This window comes from Ranitomeya imitator, chromosome 2 (assembly GCF_032444005.1).
Source record: "Ranitomeya imitator isolate aRanImi1 chromosome 2, aRanImi1.pri, whole genome shotgun sequence".
In the NCBI taxonomy this organism is placed as follows: domain Eukaryota; kingdom Metazoa; phylum Chordata; class Amphibia; order Anura; family Dendrobatidae; genus Ranitomeya; species Ranitomeya imitator.
Window position 1 is genome coordinate 519,851,279 of NC_091283.1, and position 25,363 is coordinate 519,876,641.

Below are 25,363 nucleotides of genomic sequence, written 5' to 3' on the forward strand. Positions count from 1 at the left end.
AGCGAATCACCTCCTGATGAACGGGAGTCATACGCAAGGTCACTTGTGTCCAGTACTGAGGTTTATTCATAGCTAAAGGTGTAGAGTCAATTCCCTTCAAAGGAATAGGGACTTCCAGAGGCTCAAGACTAAACCCACATCGCTTGGCAAATGACCAATCCATAAGACTCAGGGCAGCGCCTGAATCTACATAGGCATCGACGGAAATGGATGATAATGAGCAAATCAGAGTCACAGACAGAATGAACTTAGACTGTAACGTACTAATGGCAACAGACTTATCAACCTTTTTTGTGCGTTTAGAGCATGCTGATATAACATGAGCTGAATCACCACAATAAAAGCACAACCCATTTTTCCGCCTATAGTTTTGCCGTTCACTTCTAGACTGAACTCTATCACATTGCATTGTCTCAAGTGCCTGTTCAGAAGACACCGCCAAATGGTGCACAGGTTTGCGCTCCCGTAAACGCCGATCAATCTGAATAGCCATAGTCATAGACTCATTCAGACCCGTAGGCGCAGGGAACCCCACCATAACATCTTTAATGGCCTCAGAAAGGCCATCTCTGAATCTTGCAGCCAGGGCGCACTCATTCCACTGAGTAAGCACTGACCATTTCCGAAATTTTTGACAATATATTTCTGCTTCATCTTGCCCCTGATAGAGAGCTAATAAAGCTTTTTCAGCCTGAATCTCTTGGTTAGGTTCTTCATAGAGCAAACCCAATGCCAGAAAAAACGCATCCACATTAAGCAACGCAGGATCCCCTGGTGCCAATGCAAATGCCCAATTTTGAGGGTCACCCCGCAGGAAAGATATAATAATCTTAACCTGCTGAGCAGGGTCTCCAGAAGAGCGAGATTTCAAAGAAAGGAACAGCTTGCAATTGTTCCTAAAATTCAGAAAACTAGATCTATCTCCAGCAAAGAACTCTGGAATAGGAATTCTAGGTTCAGACATAGGAGCATGTACAACAAAATCTTGTATATTTTGAACCTTAGCAGCAAGATTATTCAAGCTGGAAGCTAAACTCTGGACGTACATGATAAACAGCTAAGGTCAGAGCCATTCAAGGATTAAGAGGAGGAAAAAAAAATCAGCCAGGCTGCAATTAGGGCTAGACAGCAACCTCAGAGGAGAAAAAACAAAAAACAAAACTTCCTCAGACTACTTTTCCTCCTACTTAAGCCCAAACATTTTTGGCCGGCTATACTGTCATGATTCCAATGGCAGGGAATCACAAAAAGACAAGCACCAACGAGCTCTAGGGTGATGGAACCTGAGCTGACCGCGACCCTAAACCTGAACACACAAATAACAATAGCTGGGGAACGTGCCTACGTTGATCCTAGACGTCTCGCACCAGCCGAAGATCTAACTTCCCCTATTAGAAGAAACACAGACCTCTCTTGCCTCCAGAGAAATACCCCACAGAAATAGCAGCCCCCCACATATAATGACGGTGAAATGAGAGGAAGGCACATACACAGTATGAAATCAGATTCAGCAAAATGAGGCCCGCTAAAACTAGATAGCAGAGGATACAAAAGTAAACTGCGCGGTCAGCAAAAAACCCTTCAAAAAACCATCCTGTAATTACTTGAACTCATGTTCCAACTCATGGAACATGAGGAGCAATTACAGCCCGCTAGAGCAACCAGCAGCAAAGAAACAATTTAATGCAAGCTGGACAAGACAAAAATAAATCAAAACGTGGAGCAAGAAAATCAAAAACTTAGCTTGTCCTGAAGATTACTGAAGCCAGAAGCTGAGGTAACAAAACACTCTGATAACCTTGATAGCCGGCGGGGAAATGACAAGAAAGCCCGGTTAAATAGGAAACTCCCAAATCCTAATAGAACAGGTGGACACCAGAGACAGCAGAACACAAATCACCCGGTACCATCAGTAACCACCAGGGGGAGCACAAAAACAGAACCCACAACAGCACCCCTAGTACATTCATAGACCAGTTATACCATGTTCCCAACTCATTTTTTTAATTTTTTTTATTGCCAGTTGACACCCAGCTTTCAGAAGAGCTTTTCTCCTACTGTTGACTTTGTAAGTGCAATAATGGTTCCTACATTATGTTCTTCAATCAATAAAGGGGACGTCCAGTGAAAACAAGTTAATCACCTTTCTGCAAGATAAGTGAAATGTTGCTGATCGGTGGCGGTCCGACTGGAGCCTGCACCGATCGGCAGAACAAGGAATTTCCATCAGGGCTGTGGAGTCGGTAAGCCAAACCTCCGACTCCTCAATTTCCATGACTCCGACTCCACCAAAATGGGCTCCGACTCTACAACTCTGATTCCACAGCCCTTATTTCTATTGCCAATCTTTTATCTATGTTACAATATGGAGTGGCAGGTCAGATGCCTGACCGTCGTTCCATTTATTCTTTATCGGACTGCAGGAAAAAACTGAGTGCAGGGCTCGGCAGTTCCACATGGAATGAATTGAGAGGATCCTGATCCCAAGTGTCAATCAACTAAATCAACATACAGGTCAAGAATTTTATATATTTCTATAGTGTTTTTTTTTTTACCTCTAAGCCTGTTTTGAAACTTCTAACAGTTCCTGCTGTGACCAGCTGACCATCTCCAGAGGTAGACTATTCCACAAACCAGTAGTTCTCATGATAAAGAAGCCTCATCACTTCTGGAGACTTAGGCTAAGTTCACACTGGGCATTTTTGCTGCGTTTCTTTTTTTTTCCTGCAGCAAAACCTGAGTGGCAGGAAAGAAGCTGCGCCAAAAACGCAGGTTTTGCTGCATTTTGGGTGCTTTTTTTTTTTTTTTGTGCATCATTTTTTTCTATTCAATTCAATGGGTGAAACACGCTGAAGAAACACTGAAATAAGTGACATGCTTGTAAAAAAAAAAAACAAAAACAAGCAAAGCACAAAATACTGTGAACTTAGCCTTAACCTTTTTTTCCCTCCACGTAAATGCCTTCGTCTTTTGAGGTGGTTTTAAATGAAACTACTTTTGACCAGCTTTTTTGGGTGGGTCTTTTTAAGTTTATCATGTACATCCTTAGTTGTCTCTTCTCAGTGTTAAAATAACTGTAAACTACTGTCAGGCAGCTTCTGTAAAGGCAATGAAATTCATGGGGTACTTCAAAAGGGGGGCACCTCATTCCTCTTTGCTATATTTGTTTCGTATAGTAAGATGATCCTCCTTAGGTGTCAACATTCAAACAGTGGTACAACGTGTATTTGTCATCTTAGGAATATGTATAAAACATGTTTTCATGCTGATGTTTGTTTTCTCCTTTTTAGAATCATTGTAATTTTACCACGGGACAAAAGGGTGAACACAAAGGACTGCTGCACATGATTACTGGGAAACAAATATGGAGGACTATGCACACGACGCAAAGAGTAAGACCCAAGTTGGTATTGTTATTGTGCCCCTCAACATGACTCTAATATAATAAATTATATGATTTTCCAGAGACCTGTGAAGAGGTTTTTTTTTTCTCATGTGAATAGTATTGTCGCATCACACTACTCAGTCTTAGTATCCTCCAACATAATTGCTAGTAGACTATTTGGGTATTAGAGAGGATGTGGTCAAAATCGCCAGTTTTTTTTTCATTTTTTATTTTTGTTTCTCCCTTGAGTATTTTTAATCTACCATACTGTTTCAGCGAGATGGGCCTTATTCTGTTTGTGCTACTTTTTATGGTCTTTAGAAGGGGGCGGTGGACATAGGGTAATTATGCAAAGAAGCCTAATATCACACCCCAATAGAAACCTGTGACTTACACCCCCTTGGCAAAGACAATAAAAATATCCATATCTTAGGAACAGTTTGGATGTAAAAAAAGCATAAAACGTAATATTCAGGGGAATGAAAGAAAAAAAAATAAGCGAAAAAACTTTTGACCTAGTCATCTTTAATAAGAATTGTGCACAGTTTGCAAGAGAACCCTTTATTAATAAAAATACAAAAAGCGTAGCAGAAACCAGATGTGCCCCTTTGTTCATCCGGATTTGCCAATATCCATGAAATCCTTCATTCTGAGGATAGGGAAGTTCCCGACATTCCAAAGTTAACCAGTAAGTGATGCCATATCCCATCCATATGTGGTTAGTTAGTATGGTGTGAAACCCCAAAGTGTGTGTTCACACCGCTAATTTTTCAGTGGAAGACTCTGCTTTCCTTTAGCATTTTGTTAACCTGAAGTTTTTTATTAGCATTTTATTTGTACTTTACTGGGAGCTTATTTGATGTTTTTGCTTGCCAGCTATTTGTTTGAGTGCTTTTCTACCATTTGTTTTTTAGAACTTCTATTGTACAGGCTTTCTCTGGAGGTTTTTAAGCTTTATTCAGCACTATAGGTTTTTTTTAAGCAAAAACACTCAAGACACCTAGATTTTTCTAAGTGTCTTTTTAGCCTTCCCATTGACTTGTATTAGAAAATATAGAGCGTCTTTAGAGTGGAAAATAATAATAATAATTTTTATTTATATAGTGGCAAAATATTGCGCAGCACTTTACATTATAGAGGGGACTTGTATAGACAATAGACATTACAGCATAACAATAAACACAGATCAAAACAGATACCAAGAGGAGTGAGGGCCCTGCTCGCAAGCTTACGAACTGAGGAAAAAGGGGAGACGAGTGGTGGATGGTAACAATTGCTTTCCTTGTTCGGACCAGCCATAGTGTAAGAATCGGGTGTTCATGTAAAGAGGTATGAACCAGTTAACAGCTTAAATATGTAACAGTACAGACACAGAGGGCTATAAAATTCATAAAGTGTATGAGAACATGATACGAGGAACCCGATTTTGGTTAAGTTTTTTTGAATGGGCCACACAGGGATAGTTAGGTTAATGCATTGAGATGGTAGGACAGTCTGAACAAATTTTTTAGGGCACGATTAAAACTGGGGATTGGGGGTTAATCGTATTAACCTGGGTAGTGCATTCCAAAGAATTGGCGCAGCACTTGAACAGTCTTGGAGACGGGAGTGGGAGGTTCTCATTATTGAGGATGTTAACCAGGGAGGAGATGTAGGGTGGTGCTGAATCATGGAGTGCTTTGTGGATGAGGGTAATAAGTTTGTACTGGATTCTGGAGTGGATGACTGGCATAATGTAGAGGTATCGGTATAACAATTGGTGAGGAATATGATCCTGGCTGCAGCATTCAGGACACATTGGAGGGGGAGAGTTTGGTAAGAGGGAGGCCGATTAGTAGAGAGTTGCAATGGTCCAGACGAGAATGAATAGGAGAAACAGTAAGAGTTTTTGCAAAGTGCGCCAGTAAGAAAAGGTCGAATTCTAGAAATGCTTTTGAGGTGCAGATAACAAGAGCAAGACAGTGATCGGACATGGGGGGGGTGAATGAAAACTCGGAATCAAGTATGACCCCAAGGCAGCGGGCATGTTGCTTGGGAGTAATGGTGGAACCACACACGGAGATGGCAATGTCAGGCATAGGTAGGTTAGTAGGGGGAGAAAACACTAGGAGTTCAGTTTTAGATAGAGGGAGGACATGATGTTAGAGACAGCGGTAAGATAATCACTGGTGTTTTCTTAAAAGGCAGGCGTGATATCAGGAGAAGTGTCATCAGCATAGAGATGGTACTGGAACCCAAATCTACTGATATTTTGTCCAATAGGGGCGGTATACAAAGAGAAGAGGAGGTGGATTAGTACTGATTCTTGAGGAACCCCAAAAGTAAGGGGAAGATGAGAGGAAGAGGAACCAGCAAAATATACAGTGAAAGAGCGGTCAGATAGATAGGAGGAGAACCAGGAGAGAACGGTGTCCTTGAGGTCGATGGAGTGTAGCATAGTGAGGAGGAGCTGATGATCTACAGTGTCGAATGCTGCAGAGCGATCCAAGAGAATTAGCATGGAGTAGTGACCTTTAGATTTAGCTGTTAGTGGATCATTAGAGACTTTAATGAGGGCAGTTTCAGTAGAGTGTAAAGAGCGGAAACCAGATTGAAGAGGGTCGAGAAGAGTTATCTGAGAGATAGCGGGTAAGGCGGGAGTGGACCAGGCGTTCGAGGAGTTTAGAGATGAAGGGAAGATTAGAGACAGGTCTATAGTTAGCGGCAGAGTTTTGGTCGAGGGATGGTTTTTTAAGTAATGGATGTGTGATGGCATGCTTAAATGAGGAGCGAAAGATACCGGAAGAGAGAGAGGTTGAATATTTTTGTTGAGTGAGAGGTGACAGCAGGGGAAAGGGACTGGAGGAGATGTGATGGAATGGGGTCCCTGGTGCATGTGGTCGGGCGAGAAGATGCAAGGAGCCTGATTACTTTTTCTTCTGTGACTGAAGATGCCTGAAGAATGGTTGCTCAATTGTTTTAACCACTTGGCAACTTCTGAAACGGGAAGCAGTTAAAAAAAAAAACTCTGAAAAGACTGAACATATGAATAATTCATTTGTACATGGAAATGTGCTGTATATGTTCATTCTTTTGATCATTTTGTTAGAGATTTTTCAGGCGTTTTTTGGGGTAGACCTGCTCTAAACCTGTTTGGAACAAAAAACAAGTGTGAACATACCCTAGTGGCTTATCCAACTATAAAGTTGTTTTGGATATTTGTATGACTCCAGGATAATTCGCTCTGACTTCTCCTCTTTGCATCGGGCACACATGCTATGAGCCATTGATGTGGACGTTAGACCTTCAAGTACACGTGGCATCTAGAGATTATATACACATGTTGCCTAGAAAGGCCCCTTGTTGTCAGTGTATACGTCTTTATTTCACCGTGCCATTGGATTCATGTAATAAAACATTGTGGTTTACCTCTGATATTAGAATATTTAGCCAGGGCACGTGCCAATGTTGGCTGTTTATTTTCTGATCTTCTTCTGTAACTACCAGTGTATATATAAAGAGGTTTGTTGACCCATCTGCTTCACCCCTGGTCTTTATAGCTACTTCTGTAAAGAGCTTGCAACCTCCAAACCCCAAGACTCTAAGACAAACACACTGCGGTGTAGTTGTGGTGATATTTATGCCAAACTGAAGTGTTTTGTCAGTTTGTGACGTGAAAAACATTATTAAAAAATATATACTGTGTGTGTGTGTGTGTGTGTGTGTGTGTCTATATATATATATATATATATATATATATATATATATATATATATATATATATATATATATATATATATATATATATATATATATATATATAGATTAAATAAAGGTTATGAAACATCTGAATGTTTCAGAGATTTTGTTAAAATGGATAAATCGGTTAGTGTTGACATTTGCTATAGCTGAAGTCTTCACCAAGCTTGCTCTTGGTTATTTATCTTCATTGCAAAAATTTGTATTCCGCAAATACTGTTGTCGTGAGACGGTACCTTCAAAATAACATTTAAAACCAACAAGTCACTTTATAGAGGATCTATCACTTCTAAGAAATACTGAAGAAGTGACTGAAGGTAAAATTACAAGGATTCACTCAAATACATGTCATTAGCAAATTAGTCAGACTGCCGCATAAGTCAGATTGAGATTGGAACGCAGTGTACAGACTGGCCGATGGCTCTCCCGACCCAAGCTTGACCATTTTATGTATTTCTATGCAGTTGTCACACTCATTTTGAAAGAGCTGCCGACCTGTCCATGCACGGCGTTCCGATCTCCGTTTGATTTATACGGCCGTCTGACTGCGCCCTTACAGAGATAAAGGTTTTACAAAACTGAACCTAAAATCTGTGGAGTTTCCCAACTCTGAGTTATATAGTAAATGAAGTCTTGAACTCACATTTGGTCAGCAATCAGGGTGAACAGATCAATTCCCCTATTTTGCAGACTCATTTGTCTGTAGAATACTGTAGAACATTCGATTCACCTACAATAGTACTTGAAAGTTTGTGAATCCATCAGAATTTTCCAGATTTCTGCATAGACTTTGACTTGGCACTTAATCGATTTTTTTTTTCATAGGTCCGAAAAGTAGAGAGAGAGAGAACCAAATCAAACAAATAAGTAAAAAAATATTAGACTCTTTTTTTACTGAGGAAAATGATCCAATAACCCACGTCTATAAGTTGGAAACATTTTCTGTATCTCATGTGACCCCCTTGTGCAGCAATATCTGCATGTAAATATATCTGGTAATTGTTGCTTAGTCCAGCACTTTGGCTCAAAGGAATTTTAACCTATTGCTCCCTGCAAAACAGTATATTCTTTGTTTTCTTGGTGGTGTAACAATGCTACTCGCTTGGTAGCGATCTGTGGTATGACAGGTGCCTTTTCTATTTAAAGTACGGCTAGTTTATTTCAGTCCTCCTGAGCCACATCACAGGAAAACTTAAATACAGCATTTGTCCGACACAAAGTAAACAGTCCATACAATAGTGCAGTTCGCCCGCTTGGCTTAGAATCCAGCTTCTTAAGGTACCGTTACACTAAACGACTTACCAACGATCACGACCAGCGATACGACCTGGCCGTGATCGTTGGTAAGTCGTTGTGTGGTCGCTGGGGAGCTGTCACACAGACAGCTCTTTCCAGCGACCAACGATCCGGGGAACGACTTTGATATAACCCTACCCTCTTTCTGTCCCAATCCTAGCAACAAGAAAGAGGAGAGACTCCATTGCCTAGATGGCAGGAGATGTATCCTATAGTATTTAGAGAGGACAAGATCCTGGTGGAAACAGAAGGCTTTATTTGTTTCATTCCAGGGGTCAAGGAAAGGCCTTAAAGCCTCAAAACAAACTATCGCTAGATGGGTGAGAGAAGCCATTATTCTAGCGTATAGTAGTGCAGGCAGGGTTGTTCTACAGGGTCTGAAAGCCCACTCCACGAGGGCCATAGCGACATCGTGGGCGGAGAGAGCAGATGCTACCATCGACCAAATCTGTAAGGCGGCCACTTGGTCCTCTTCGTCTACATTTTTTAAACATTATAGGCTAGACCTATCTGCTACCTCTGATCTCACATTTGGGAGAAGTGTTAAGGTACCGTCACACTTTAGCGACGCTGCAGCGATACCGACAACGATCCGGTTCGCTGCAGCGTCGCTGTTTGGTCGCTGGAGAGCTGTCACACAGACCGCTCTCCAGCGACCAACGATCAGGGGAAAGACTTCGGCATCGTTGAAACTGTCTTCAACGATGCCGAAGTCCCCGGGTAACCAGGGTAAACATCGGGTTACTAAGCGCAGGGCCGCGCTTAGTAACCCGATATTTATCCTGGTTACCATTGTCAAAGTAAAAAAAAAAAAAAACTACATACTCACATTCCGATGTCTGTCACGTCCCCCGCCGTCAGCTTCCCGCACTGACTGTGTCAGCGCCGGCCGTAAAGCAGAGCACAGCGGTGACAGCGACCAAAAAAAGGTCCTGATCATTCCCCAACGACCAACGATCTCCCAGCAGGGGCCTGATCGTTGGTCGCTGTCACACATAACGAGATCGTTAGCGGGATCGTTGCTACGTCACAAAAAGCGTGACGTTGCAACGATATCGTTAACGAAATCGTTATGTGTGAAGGTGCCTTTAGTCCTTTTGCAAAGCCACACAATCCAGGAGGTCTACTCACCTCTATACATAGTGCCATGTATGAGACAAACAGGCCCCATTTTCCAAAATGAACCACACCCTGGGGAGGAGACATGGTGAGCAGCTATCTCTCCCAATTCTGCAGCTGCACACAATCAACTTGTTATGACCGATTAATCCCTTTTAGTCCAATATGTACTAAAGCATTACTCCAGGTTTATCTCCCATTCACTATGTGTCTGACCGCCTCCGTATATACATCCCCCCGCCTAAAGCCATGGACTTGGTACCTTCTACCACTAGAAATGGGATTCTCGAGATGGCATATTCCATGTAATTCCCGGCTCTTTGTTACACATGGAAGTGGGCATCCTGCAGGGCTAGAAACCAGCAGGGTGACACAAGCATTCTTTTTTTTTTTCATCCTCATCCTCCTTAGTGGGCCATGGTCTAATACTAATTTAAATTTTTGCCATACCAGATAGTCTCGCAATGTGCCGACCGCCCATGGCCAGACATTCCTCTTCTACAATGGAATAATTTTTCTCACATGCCGTCCATTTCCTACTCAGGAAGACATCACAATGCTCCTCTCCGTGTATCTCCTGAGATAGGGCTGCTCCTAATCTGACTTTTGAGGTGTCCGTTTGGAGCACAAACTCCTTCTTTAAAGTCTGAGGCAACCAGGACTGGCTTCTTATACCAAGCTACTTTCAGTTCTTGAAAGGTTACCTCTGTCGTCCAATTGGCCATGACTGATTTGTCCCCTTAAGTTTGGAATGAACTTCCTGTAGTACCCCACGATTCCCAGAAAGGCCCTAACTTGCTTTTTTGAGAGAGGTTTCATTCAGTTCTGCATTGCGTTCACTTTATTGATCTGGGGTTTGATTTTGCCTTTACCTATTACATATCCAAGGTATTTGGCCTCCTGTTTCCCTATGGCACATTTTTTTGGATTTATAGAGAGCCCCGCCTTACTGAGAATATCATACACCTCCTGGATCTTTCCCAGATGACTTCTCCAATCCGGGCTGAAGATTACGATATCGCCAGGTATGCCACAGCGTAATTCTTATGGGGTGCGAGGATCCAGTCCATGGCCTTCAGGAAGGTGGCCTGAGCTCTCTACAGTCTGAATGGCTTCTGGATATATTGGATGCAACCATCGGACGAAGAGAAAGCAGTCTTTTCCTTGGCTTCTTGTCTCATGGGGATTTGCCAATACCCCTTTGTTAGATCCAAGCTGGGAATGTACCTTGCCGGCCCAAGTCTCTTGATCAGCTCATCGACATGCGGCTTCGGATATGCGTCAAACATGGAGACTTTGTTCAGGTTCCGATAATCGTTACCGAATCTCCATTCTCCAACGGGTTTTGGAACCAGGACAATCGGGATAGACCACCCTCACTTAGATTTCTCAATGACTCTGAGATTCTGCATATGCTTCACTTCCTTATAGATCAATTCTCGGCGGCCTTCGAATTCACCCGCATATGGAGTTCCGTCATAATCTCGTGTTCAATGACATCTCGGCAAATCTGAGAACAGGTTCTGGTTCTGCTCCAGCAATTTCCAACATGTCCGTTTTCGGGCCTTCAACAGTGCTTTGGCTACTGTGACACAATAATAATAATCTTTATATAGCGCCAACATATTCAGCAGCGCTTTACAGTTTAACAGTTTCAAACGCAAGTCATAAGTAACAACGTTAACAATAGAATAATTAAAGCAAAATAAGACGACCCTGCTCGTGAGAGCTTACAATCTACAATGAGGTGGGGGAAATACAAAGTACAGGTGTGTATTTACAATGATGTACAGTTAAGTCCATATATATTTGGACAGAGACAACATTTTTCTAATTTTGGTTAAAGACATTACCACAATGAATTTTAAACAAAACAATTCAGATGCAGTTGAAGTTCAGACTTTCAACTTTCATTTGAGGGTATCCACATTAAAATTGGATGAAGGGTTTAGGAGTTCCAGCTCCTTAACATGTGCCACCCTGTTTTTAAAGGGACTAAAAGTAATTGGACAGATTCAATCATTTAGATAAAATGTTCATTTTTAGTACTTGGTTAAAAACCGTTTGTTGCCAATGACTGCCTGAAGTCTTGAGCTCATGGACATCACCAGACGCTGTGTTTCCTTCTTTTTGATGCTCTGCCAGGCCTTCACTGCAGTGGTTTTCAGTTGCTGTCTGTTTGTGGGCCTTTCTGTCTGAAGTTTAGTCTTTAACAAGTGAAATGCATGCTCAATTGGGTTGAGATCAGGTGACTGACTTGGCCATTCAAGAATATTCCACTTCTTTGCTTTAATAATCTCCTGGGTTGCTTTGGCTTTATGTTTTGTGTCATTGTCCATCTGTAGTATGAAACGACGGCCAATCAGTTTGGCTGCATTTGGCTGGATCTGAGCACACAGTGTGGCTCTGAATACCTCAGAATTCATTCAGCTGCTTCTGTCCTGTGTCACATCATCAATAAACACTAGTGACCCAGTGCCACTGACAGCCATGCATGCCCAAGCCATCACACTGCCTCCGCCGTGTTTTACAGATGATGTGGTATGCTTTGGATCATGAGCTGTACTACGCCTTCGCCATACTTTTCTCTTTCCATCATTCTGGTAGAGGTTGATCTTGGTTTCATCTGTCCAAAGAATGTTCTTCCAGAACTGTGCTGGCTTTTTTAGATGTTTTTTAGCAAAGTCCAGTCTAGCCTTTTTATTCTTGATGCTTATGAGTGGCTTGCACCGTGCAGTGAACCCTCTGTATTTACTTTCATGCAGTCTTCTCTCTATGGTAGATTTGGATATTGATACGCCTACCTCCTGGAGAGTGTGGTTCACATGGTTGGCTGTTGTGAAGGGGTTTCTCTTCACCATGGAGATTATTCTGCGATCATCCACCACTGTTGTCTTCCGTGGGCGCTCAGGTCTTTTTGCATTGATGAGTTCACCAGTGTTTTCTTTCTTTCGCAGGATGTAACAAACTGTAGATTTTTCCACTCCTAATATTGTAGCAATTTCTCGGATGGGTTTTTTTCTGTTTTCGCAGCTTTAGGATGGCTTGTTTCACCTGCATGGAGAGCTCCTTTGACCGCATGTTTACTTCACAGCAAAACCTTCCAAATGCAAGCACCACACCTCAAATCAACTCCAGGCCTTTTATCTGCTTAATTGAGAATGACATAACGAAGGGATTGCCCACACCTGTCCATGAAATAGCCTTGGAGTTTATTGTCCAATTACTTTTGGTCCCTTTAAAAACAGGGTGGCACATGTTAAGGCGCTGAAACTCCTAAACCCTTCATCCAATTTTAATGTGGATACCCTCAAATGAAAGGTGAAAGTCTGAACTTCAACTGCATCTGAATTGTTTTGTTTAAAATTCATTGTGGTAATGTCTATAACTAAAATTAAAAAAATGTTGTCTCTGTCCAAATATATATGGGCTTAACTGTATTTACAATGATGGTCCAGCCATCTTCAGGGGATGGGGTATAGATGGAAGTAGTGAATGGGCTACACACGCAAACCTAAAATGACTTTTATTAGGGAACGTGATAGGCCGCTCTGAACAAATATGTTTTGAGGGTGCACCTAAAACTATGTAAATTGTGAATGGTCCTAATTTCTTGGGGTAGAGCATTCCAGAGGATTGGTGCGGCGTGGGAGAAGTCTTGGTGACGGGAGTGGGAGGTATGAATTAGTGCAGCGGTTAGTCGAAAGTCATTTGCAGAGCGCAGAGGTCGGCCAGGCCGATAGACAGAAATAAGGGAGGAGATGTAAGGGGGTTCCACACTGTGGAGAGCTTTGTGGGTGAGAACAAGTACTTTGAATTGGATCCTATAATGAATAGGTAGCCAGTGTAATGACTGGCGAAGAGTGCCTGCATCTGAATACCGATTAGCCAGGTAGATGACCCTGGCTGCTGCATTGTGGATAGACTGAATCGGGGAAAGTCTAATGAGGGGGAGGCCAATTAATAGAGTGTTAACGTAGTCCAGGCGGGAGTGGATCATGGCGACAGTGAGGGTTTTTGTTGCTTCCATGGTGAGAAAAGGGCGGATTCTAGAGATGTTCTTTAGGTGTAAGCGGCACGAGCGGGCAAGATTGTATATGGGATGTGAAGGAGAGATCGGAGTCAAACATAACACCCAGATGGCATGCTGCTGGGGCATTATTATGGTGCCACCCACGGAGAAGGAAATGTCAGATTTAGGGTGGTTAGTATGCAGCAGGAGCAGAAGAAGTTCAGTTTTGGAGAGGTTGAGTTTCAGATAGAAAGCGGACATGATGTTGGAGACTGCGGATAGACAGTCACTGGCGTTCTGTAGTACAGCCGGAGTATTGTCAGGGGATGACGTATATAGTTGTGTGTCATCGGCAAAAAGATGGTACTGAAAGCCAAATCTGCTGATGGTCTGTCCAATTGGGGCCGTGTAGACAGAGAAGAGAAGGGGTCCAATGACTGAGCCCTGAGGTACCCCAACAGTGAAAGGAAGAGGAGATGAAGAGAAGCCAGCGAACAGAACACTGAAGGAGTGGTCAGAAAGATAGGAAGAGGAACCAGGAGAGAGCAGTGTCCTTAATGCCTAGTGACTGGAGCCTAGAGAGTAGGAGAGGGTGGTCAACAGTGTCAAAAGCTGCAGAGAGGTTGAGAAGAATGAGCAGAGTGGTCACCGTTACACTTTGCTGTCATAAGGTCATTGGTCACTTTGATGAGTGCAGTTTCTGTCGAGTGTAGGGGGCAGAGGCAGGACTGTGAAGGGTCTAGGAGGGAGTGAGTGGAGAAGTAATGGGTAAGGCGGGAGTAGACTAGGCGCTCCAAGAGTTTAGAGATGAAAGAGAGGTTGGAGACTTGTCTGTAGTTATTTGTGCAGGATGGATCGAGAGAGGGTTTCATTAATAATGGAGTAATGATAGTGTTTGAAGGAGGATGGGAAAATGAGGAGAGGGAGAGATTAAAGATTGTAGTTAGGTGAGTTGTGACGACTGGAGGAGATGAGAGGGAATGGGGTCAGTAGTGCATGTAGTCGGATGAGAAGAAGAGAGGAGCCTGGAGGCTTCTTCTTCTGTGATGGGATCGAATGTGGCGAGTGAGTCAGGGGAAATGCAGGGAGGGATGGGAGTCACAGCACTTAGTGGCTGGGAGTGGATTTCCTGACGGATATTATCTATTTTCTCTATAGAGTGGGAGGCCAGGTCATAAGCACAAATGTCTGTGATAGGGGCTTGTGCTTTTGGCTTGAGGAGGGAGTGAAAGGTGTCAAAAAGTTTCTTGGGGTTGTTGGATAGTGAGGAGATCAGGGTGGTGAAGTAGGTCTGTTTGGTGAGATGAAGGGCAGAACTATATGTTCTTAACATAAATTTGAAGTACATGTCCCCTTTAATTCCTTCAATGTCCCCTTTTAGCATAACCAGCAAACATTTCAGAGTTTCAGTGGGATCACTGTATTGCCATGCCTTGATGGGTAGGCGGCAAAAGGGTTTTTTTTTAAATGAGAGTTGGAAGCGGTTAAATGGCAGGTGGTACAGGACTTGCAATTTCTTAGTGACATCCGGGCCAATAGAGCATCCTCATGACCTGTTCTTGAGTTTTGCTCATCCCCAGATGGCCACCCAAGACATGTGAATGGGCCATGTCCAACACACTCCGTCTATAGGATCCTGGTACCAAAAAATTGTTCCAATATCTCCTCCTTCACCTTAGTAACCCTATACAATAATACACTCAACATGAAATGGGGAAACCTGGTGGCAACTCCTGGCTCCTGTGCTATGCCGTTTATAACAGTTGCCTTATTTAATGCTTATTTTAGAGTTGGGTCCCTATGTTGGACAGATCCAAAATTTTCTCCGGTCATCACTATTTCAGGAATGTTGACCTCTGAGGATACCACCTCCTCATCTTCCACCATTACACAGAAGGGAAACCCATTAGGCTGTGGGGTTGGTGAGACTTTTTTTAGGACCAACTCGTCTCTTACCCGAGCAATTGAGGTCTTCATCTCTCCCCCACAAATCCCAAAATAATACAAAGTCCAGTCCTACAGTAATCAGGTGAAATAAGTCCTGGACCACACCGACCTCATGGAGCTCAGTACCTCGGGCCATCACAATGACTACTTTTGTCACTGGATCATCTTTAGCATCTCCGTGAATGCAGCGGATGCCCACCTTCTTCCCAGGAATCAATTGGAGAGGGACAGTGGCCTTCACGAGAATCACCAAACTCACGGAGTCTAGTAGTCCAGTTATTTGCAGACCATTCACTTTTACAGGACAAGCTTGGGGCCCCTCGCCGGGTGGACAGTCCGCATATGCATGGAATGATCATCAGCTTCCCATGCTTGGTAGTTAGGGGACAACGGGCAGCTTTATGACCTGTACTGTGAGAGCTCCATTAAATTACATCCTCCAATAAGACCCTCGGCATGACCTCCGCTGCCCGCCTTGAACTTTGAATGCCCCACCCCCTTTTTGCTCTCCGCCCCCTGATGGGACCCACAGTATGGAGTGCGCTGGCTCCCCAGGAAACCCTCGCCCCTGTGATAACTTTTGACTAGTCCGGTCAAGTGATCGGCATTCCTGGGATCTCCCTGGGCATCGGGCTCGGAAAGGAGTGCATGAATCAGTCCATTATAACTTTACCATCTGTGCTGGAGAAGAGGACTCCAGCTGCAACCACTTTTAGACAAGGAGCAGCAGATCAAGCATTTGGGAGCGGGGGGATTTGTTCTGGTGATATGTCCAGCGGTGGACCCATTTTGCCCCGACAGAGATTGTCGCCCCTCAAGAGCGCCAAAATTTCCATTTTTGATTTTGCATATTCTTTGGCGTCCTCCAAGTCTAAATCATAGTATGCCTTTTGTGCTTTCCCTGTTAAGTATGGCAACAGGACTTCCGCCCACTGCTCTGCCTGAAGTTTCTCCCATTCGGTGATTCTTTCAAAAACCGTTAAAAAGGTCTGTTGTCATCCACGATCATTTTCTGCAAGGCCCTCCTCACTGTTTCCTGGGTAGACTTTGGAGTCTGAGCTGCAACCGTGCCACGAACCACCGCCTGTGAGTAATTTAGTCTATTGCTACTTTTGTAGGTGCTGGACAGATCCTCCATTCTGTCTGACGTTGCTCTCTTGCTTATAGCTGCGTTCAACCATGACATGCAGTACTTCTGTAGCAGTCACACTTGTTCCGTTGGAATGCTGCCTGCACTTACAGGTGCTACTCACAAAATTAGAATATCATCAAAAAGTTAATTTATTTCAGTTCTTCAATACAAAAAGTGAAACTCATATATTATATAGAGTCATTACAAACAGAGTGACCTATTTCAAGTGCTTATTTCTGTTAATGTTGATGATTATAGCTTACAACTAGTGATGAGCGAGTGTAGTCTTTGCTCGGGTGATCTCAGAGTATTTATTGACTGCTCGGAGATTTAGTTTTCATCGCTGCAGCTGAATGACTTACAGCTACTAGCCTGCTTGAGTACATGTGGGGATTCCCTAGCAACCAGGCAACCCCCACATGTACTCAGCCTGGCAAGTAGCTGTAAATCATTTAGCTGCTGCGATGAAAATGAAATCTCCGAGCAGTCATAAATACTCGGAGAAGACCCGAGTGTACACTCGCTCATCACTACTTACAACCAAAAAAAAAACAAAAGTCATTATCTCAGTAAATTAGAATAATTAGCAAAAAAACACCTGCAAAGGCTTCCTAAGCGTTTAAAAAGGTCCCTTAGTCTGTTTCAGAGTTTGCAGAGCAAAGTACTGTAGTGCGCAGGCGCCGGAAAAGGTCAGAGAGCCCCTGCACCTGTGCACTGCAGTACTTAGCTCTGCCCTCACCAGGGCAGATAAGTACACCTGCGCAGGAGCGCGATGCCGGGGAGTCTGTGTGGATGATGCAGGGTCTTCTCATCCACAAGAAGCAAGCAGGAGGGTGGCGATCATAAGAAGATGGGAGGCGCCAGACCAAGACCAGCGACACCCATCGGACCGGACTGCCCCGCAGGTGAGTATAATAAAACTTATTTTTCAATTCTTACAGGTCGGACTGGGGGCAGATACACAGCATTATAGAATGCTGTGTAAGCCCTGAAAGGTGGTGGCCATATCTTATATTGGCCAAAACTGCTGACAAGTTCACTTTAAGATCGTTATTTGGCCATGCATTGTCATGGCAAGCATCACACTAGCAAGATCTCAGGGTGCAGATGGGATTAAAGAGGAATCCGCCACACTCTGTTAACCATTTAGATGCTGTAGTCATTATTGACAGCAGCATTTAAAGGGTTAATCTGTTATTGTCGGTACCAACACTAATTGTGACTGATGCAGCAAGTTGTCAGCTATAGTGTACAGCCGACAGCTACAGGATTGTCACATGTCGGGGGATGCTAGTCTCTTATATCCCAGGTCAGGTTCATATAAGGAATAGGGATGATGCAACCAAAATGTATAAGGTAAGCTAAACAAGATGGGAGCTAAAAATAACTTATTTATTCTTAAAATAGAAAACAAAAACATATAATGCAATGTGCAAAGAAAATGGATGCAATATACAAATTGACCTAAAATAAAAAATAAAAAAACAGAACGTTCTCACTGAATACTTCCTACAAAAGTCGTAACGTAGGGATGAATGTGCTGGGATTTGTCAAAAAATAGAGTACTTCCATCACAAGTACCAGCATCATACAACGGCCTCTGTCACACTGGCCTCAATTCATCATAATTTCCTCTCTTCTACCCCCCTCAATTCATTAAAATATAATGTCCTCTCTCCCACCCCATTTCCTCTTTCCCACCCCCATTGATATAAAATACTGACCAAATACTGAACGTGTGAACATGGCCTTAGTCTGCTTTACCAGTAGAGGGTGTAACCACTTAAAGGGAAGGTACCGTGTTTGTAGGTCATTAATAAATCACTGTAATGTAGCATAACATGCTGCTATAAGCAAGTTTGAAATGCATGTGAAACAGATTTCATGTGTTATATGAGTTTAAAGAATGCACTGGGGGCTGACATCTTGATTTTGCAGCAGTAGCAGGGCACTATCAGTGTCAGATTACGGCACCCCATGGGCATAGGGTCAGCGCCGGTCTATTATCTTCTATCTGTAACATTGCAACAGCACTAGCAGTGAGCTGGGCTCGCCTCTGTGGGCTGCACAACTCACTGCTGTAGGTGTGACTAGCTGCCATTTTATTATAGCCCTGTGCTCTCTATCGCAGGACAGAAGAAGCCCTCACTGCTCCTCTGTAAACAAGCTGTGCCTCTGATGCAGTAACTGCTGGTGATAGCAGGTCACAGGGCAGTCACACACAAAATGGTGCTGCCCTGTGATGCTGCTCTTCATTCTTACTGTTAGCAGCAGTAACTGCTGACATCACCATTTCCCTCCCCTTTTGGGTGGTCTAATATCCCTGGGGCAGAACTGCTAAATCTTACTATAGCTGCTTGAGGTCTAAAACGGAAAATGCTCCCCCTAGTGGTAAATATGTATATTTGTAGAAAAATATATAATATTTTTCATATAGAAATGTTTGCAAACAGTGCAAACATTGCATTAATACATTTTAATTACTGTTTTAAGCTTAATTTCACAAAAAAACAAAATGCAAGAAAACTGGTGGCACCTTCCCTTTAAAGTGCCTAGGGCAGCATAAATGCCTAATACGGCCTTGGTTATAGTGCCATACATTATATTATGTACCGTATGTCCTGCAGCCAGGTCCAGGAGTGATCAGCCTGTGCATATATCATTGTATATACAGTGCACATAGTACATACATGGTGTACAGGAGAATGTCACAGATATATCCTATATTATGTGTGCAGAAATCAGATTTCATACACTAGATATATGATGGTGTAATATCTGTAGATATAGTATATATCATTACATATATGGTATATGACATCAAATGTCTGTACATTGTATATTATATATCAGTGATACTATGCACAGACATTCAATGTTAGATACAGGATAATGTGTCTGGTGTAATATCTGATGTCTGTACCACAGTATAATATATACGATCAGGCACCTATTATCCAGTATGTAGCATCTGATGTCTGTACATAGTATAATAGAATGTATATCAGTCACATATTCTCCTGTATACTATATGTAGTAAACTATGTACATAGATGTCAGATGGATAATATGCATCCAGTGTATTATATACTGTGAATACAGACACTAGATGGGTTATGCGGTGCACAGGATGATATGTCACTGATATAGCATATCACAGTCTCTATATTTCTAAATGTAACCTGGTCTACTACAAAGGAAGGATATAACTGGATGACACTTACCGTATATTCCCCCTTATCCTTCTTTAGTGTAGTGTCAATGTGATACTCAATGATCTCCATTTTCTCCATGATCCAGCGCTGCTCCGCTCCTCTTTTTAGTGATGTCACAGCTCTTCAGACTCTCTGGATCACATTGCGCTCTATGTGTCTTGGAAGTCTCTTTTACAATGTAAATCTATAGAGTTTCGTTCTGACACTCCGAAGACATATTTAAATCACACAAGAATTACCTCATGGATTTAACCAATGTAAAAAAGTGCAATTAAATTAAAGATTAAAACATAATTTTTATTAATAATAATATCAAAAACACCGTAACAAAGAAAGGTGCTGGAATTAAAGGAGGGACATTTATTCACAGCATTATATATCTTCCCCTACACAGCGGTATCTTCCAGCTCAGAGGCAGGAAGTCTCACATAGCCTTAAAGATGGTGAGACAGCAGAGAGCTCAACTTCAGTTTCCTCTATAAATGGGCCAGAGCTTTTATACTAAATAAGTGAGGATGTATTTTTTTTTACTTTACCTAATTATATATATATATATTTGAGAAAGTGTTATATTGTGGAATTTTTTTTACTGTATTGTGATTTATGTGTGTTTTATGACTCTCTTTCCTGCTTTAGAGCTTTGCCACAAAAGATGAACTACGACCCTCTGAAGAAGAGGTTGGAACATTTACCAAGATAATCGAGGCAATGGGCTTTACGGGACCACTGAAATATAACAAATGGGTAAGGGAAAAAAAAGTATTTTTTTCTTGTAAAAGGGTTGATTTTACAATTCCTCCCTAAAGGTAATCTGTCAGTAGGTTTTTGCTATGTAAGCTGAAGACAGCATGCTGTAGGCGTTAAAACACAGATTTCAGCGATACCTCTCTTATCGAGCTCTGTCCTGTTTGTTTGCAATGATTGTTTTTCCATCATACATGACGGCACCACGAGAGAGGGGGGATCCGCCCTTCAAGGACAGGAAACCTTCAAGATTAAAGGAGCGGCTCCTCTCTCCACATCAGTTGGTTTCCTGTCCTTGATGGGGAGCCCTCAAGATGAAGACTTCTGAAGACAGAATAGGATGCCTGGGTTGGGTGGATTTGGGTAGGCGATGGTCTGCTGCACCCGTCACCAGGTACTGGTAGTCGCCTCGGGGGTCATGTATTCCACGCCCCCCAAACAAAAAGAGAGTAGAGGGCGGCACTAGAGCAGAACAAGCTCCACTGGACTTAAGCTCACTAATGAGCAACCGAATCGCAGATGTCACGAAAGCTCTGGGTCTGGTGCTCTGCACTAGTAGCATGTAGCTTAGTTAACAACGTGGCAGAAGAAGAAGCATAAATGCGGCACTCACCCTTATCGTAGCTGTGTAATCGTGCTCTTTATTGGACAAAAATGTTAATACATCCGTTAGGACAACAGGACTGCAAGAGGGTGCGGGGATGGAGTCCACACTCCATCCCCGCACCCTCTTGCAGTCCTGATGTCCTAATGGATGTATTAACATTTTTGTCCAATAAAGAGCACGATTACACAGCTACGATAAGGGTGAGTGCCGCATTTATGCTGCTTCTTCTGCCACGTTATTCCATGCCCCCCCTGAGCGAAGCATGGCCACAACCCGTTAGGCAATGCCCAGGTAAAAAATTATCCTCGGGGGCTGCAGGTAGCGTTTCCCCCTGTTGATTTAAAATCCTGCTGTCCACGGGGGTCACTTTTATGGTGCCCCCCCTGTTGACCAAAGGTGGCCATGCAGCCCATAAGGCACATCGGTGCCCGGGCTGACTAAGTCTCCTCGAAGGTTGGGGGGCCCCCCTGTCGAGAATTAAGAGCAGGTCTTCCCCCTCCTCCCTCCTCCCTGATCGGTACCTGAGGCTGCACAAAGGAACGGTATGGATCGGTGTCCGGAGAACTGAGAGAGCATCAGGATGTTGGGGGTGAGTGCTGCGCTGCCTCCTGGAGTCCATGGCGTGGACATTCCCGACGCTGCGAGCTCCTTCTCAGACGGCGCTGGGTACCCGGAAATGGTGGGTACGCGCATGCGCACAATACCAGTCGGCAGCACTCGAACGTTATACAGGAGCTAAGGGGCAGGGGGACCGAAAAAGCCGGCGCGCATCAGAAGTGGTGACCGGATACGCGCCTGAAGCACAGTACAACAGCGCGCACCGGAAGTAAGGACCGGGTGTGCACGCAGGCCCGACGGTAGTGTTTGAGCAGAGGCAGGGGTGCAGGCACGATCAGCCAGGTAATTAATCAGTAAGATTAGCAGGCCATGTGCGCTTATACACCTGGTTGTAACACAGACACCAGGGTGTTGAACGACCAGTAAGAGGCAGGATCAACCAGGTGATCCATCAAAAAAAAAAAAAAAAGGGAAGTGAATCTATTTAAACAAACCAGAAGTGCTGCCCTGTGTCACTAAACCAGGCCAGGTTGTAGGTGACTACTCTTGTTACGTGGTAGTGTGTAAGATGGAGAGCTTTTCACAAGAACATTTAATGCCACTGCAAGAGGTGCAGGAGAGGCGGTCTCGCTCAAGTGAGAAGAGCCAGATCTGCCATGGCAGCAGCAGAAGCCGCTCGGACAGCGTACGGACGGATCGGCATACCAAGGAGTGGTCCCTGGTCTCATTGGGAGACATGGAGAAAACCAGTCAACCTCCGGATCCGGTACCCGTACTTTGAAAGCGTCCGAGTGGTGAGTGAACTTCGAGAAAGTCCAGCACGCTAATGTCTGTTCTTTTCTCTTATCTCCGTCGCTCCCCTCTTTTCTTACATACATTGGGGGGTGGAGTATAGGATGTCCCCAAAAAATATAAGGCAAAAGCTAAAAATAAGGAATGTCCCTTGTGTAAAAAGCCTTTAAAGACATCTTGGGGTAAAAGACTGTGCAGGAGAGTATCAACAAGACAGTGGCGGAGGAAACACCCTCCTTTATTGAGAGCCTAAGATCTCTGATGCAGTCAGAGGTCTCTAGGTCTGTAAAAGTGTTAAGGTACCTTCACACATAACGATATTGTTAACGATATCGTTGCTTTTTGTGACGTAGCAACGATATCGTTAATAAAATCGTTATGTGTGACAGCGACCAACGATCAGGCCCCTGCTGGGAGATCGTTGGTCGCTGAACAAAGTCCAGAACTTTGTTTCGTCGCTGGATCTCCCGTGGACATCGTAGGATCGGCGTGTGTGACACCGATCCAGCGATGTCTTCACTGGTAACCAGGGTAAACATTGGGTAACTAAGCGCAGGGCCGCGCTTAGTAACCCGATGTTTACCCTGGTTACCATCCTAAAAGTAAAAAAAAACAAACACTACATACTTACCTACCGCTGTCTGTCCTCCAGCGCTGTGCTCTGCACTCCTCCTGTACTGGCTGTGAGCGTCGGTCAGCCGGAAAGCAGAGCGGTGACGTCACCGCTCTGCTTTCCGGCCGCTGTGCTCACAGCCAGTACAGGAGGAGTGCAGAGCACAGCGCTGGAGGACAGACAGTGGTAGGTAAGTATGTAGTGTTTGTTTTTTTTACTTTTAGGATGGTAACCAGGGTAAACATCGGGTTACTAAGCGCGGCCCTGCGCTTAGTTACCCGATGTTTACCCTGGTTACCGGCATCGTTGGTCGCTGGAGAGCGGTCTGTGTGACAGCTCTCCAGCGACCAAACAGCGACGCTGCAGCGATCCGGATCGTTGTCGGTATCGCTGCAGCGTCGCTTAATGTGAAGGGGCCTTTACAGACAGCCGACACAGATGCCAGATCTAGGGACAGATCCAGCCCCTCAGTAGCATCCCAAAGGGATTCCACGGAGTCAGAGGAGGACTCAGATACAGCCCGCTGCTCAGATAGTAGCTCAGAGGAGGAAGATACATTTCCAGCGGAGGCTACCGATAAGCTTATAAAGGCTGTTCGCTCTACCATGGGGCTGGTAGACGAGAAGGCAAAAAAGACAGGCCAAGAACTTATGTTCAGTGGTCTGCAAAAGAAAAACTCGAAGGTCATTCCCTATTAATGACTAGCTACAAAACCTGATTAAGAGGGAATGGCAAAAAACGGAGAAAGTCCCAAGAGGAGTTTCCTGGACATACACAGCCTCCAAAGTAATCACAATGGACGCCAGTCCATGGGGGTGGGAGCTCACTCAGACACACTATGGGTCCAAGACCCTTGGGCTCAAGAGCAGAAAAATCTATCCTCAAACGAGTGGGAACTCCTAGCAATCGAAAAAGTGCTAAAGAGGTTACTTCCACACTTGACAGGGCATCATGTGAGAGTCCTAGCAAATAACCGAACAGCGGTCGCATACGTGAACCACCAGGGGGGCCACCCGTTCTCGGTCACTGATGCACATAACCAAAAGACTCATGACTCTAGCCGAAAGGCATTTCCTTTCATTATCGGCCCTGCATATTTGAGGTTTGGACAATATAAAGGCAGACTTTTTAAGCAAGAACCACTTAAGGCAAGGGGAATGGTCCCTAAAAAAAAAAAAGGGAAATTTTTCAACGGATAGTACACATGTGGGGAAGACCCAGTGTAGACCTCTTTGCCTCAAAAGCCAACAAAAAAGTTCAAAAGTTCTGCTCCCTGAGCCCAGCAGACAGGCCGTTGGCAGTAGACGCCTTCAGCATAGAATGGACGTCAGGACTCTTGTATGCCTTCCCACCGATATGTCTAATTCCAGCAGTTCTGAAGAAGATCAGGGGAGGACAAGGCCAGAGTGGTTGTAATAGCTCCCTTCTGGCCGAAAAGACCATGGTTTTACTGGCTGAGAGTGAGGTCAGTGACGGACCCGTGGGTACTTCCGGAAGACCAGGACCTTCTAACACAGGGTCCCTTCAACCTCCCGCAGAATTCCGGGCTACATTTGACAGCCTGGCATTTGAACGGTCGTTGTTAGAGAAAGAAGGGTTCTCAGCTGGTTTAACCCTGCTGTTCTGTTCGGTCTGGGGAGACCTATTTTGAACTTTGGTATTTTTTGGGGTGTTCAAGATGCGGTTCTGAAACTTGTGGTTGATTGACTTAAATGAGGATGGGTCGGTCGGCCACGGGTTTCAGAGCCGCATCTTGAATATTTTAAAGAATATTGAAGTTCAAAGTCGGTCATTTTTGACCAACAGAACAGCAGGGTTTTAATATCCACCTTGCTTAGTAGCAGAAAACCAGTAACGACCAAGATCTATGGGAGTATATGGAAGAAATTCCTGTCCAGCTCTGGGCCAATACGGGAAGGGGAGGTCCCGATAGTGGAAATACTGCATTTCCTTCAAAAGGGCTTAGATCTGGGATTAGCTGTTAGTACCCTCAAAGTACACATTTCAGCTTTAGCAGCCTTATTCAACTGTGACCTGGCAAGCAATAGATGGATGAGGTTTATCCGAGCCTGTAGTAGAGCTGACTCTGTTCCATCCCCTATTCCTCCACCATGGGATCTAAATTTAGTATTGACAGCTTTGACAGAAAGCCCCTTTGAGCCGTTAAATACAACTTCAGATAAAGTACTAACATTTAAAACAGCG

General features: G+C 43.9%; 1 protein-coding gene across 2 annotated transcripts in view; it reads left to right on the top strand.

Moving 5' to 3' along the window:
* The window catches only part of UQCC1 (ubiquinol-cytochrome c reductase complex assembly factor 1), a 211,218-nt gene that overhangs the window by 30,665 nt on the left and 155,190 nt on the right, over positions 1-25,363 (top strand). Inside the window, exons 3-4 of one of the 2 annotated variants that reach the window (XM_069751767.1) lie at positions 3,291-3,392; positions 20,481-20,588. In XM_069751767.1, coding sequence (XP_069607868.1) covers positions 3,291-3,392; positions 20,481-20,588 — 210 coding nt within the window. Of the gene's footprint in view, positions 1-3,288; positions 3,393-20,480; positions 20,589-25,363 lie in introns of both variants that reach the window. The other variant, XM_069751768.1, reaches the window with a different exon arrangement.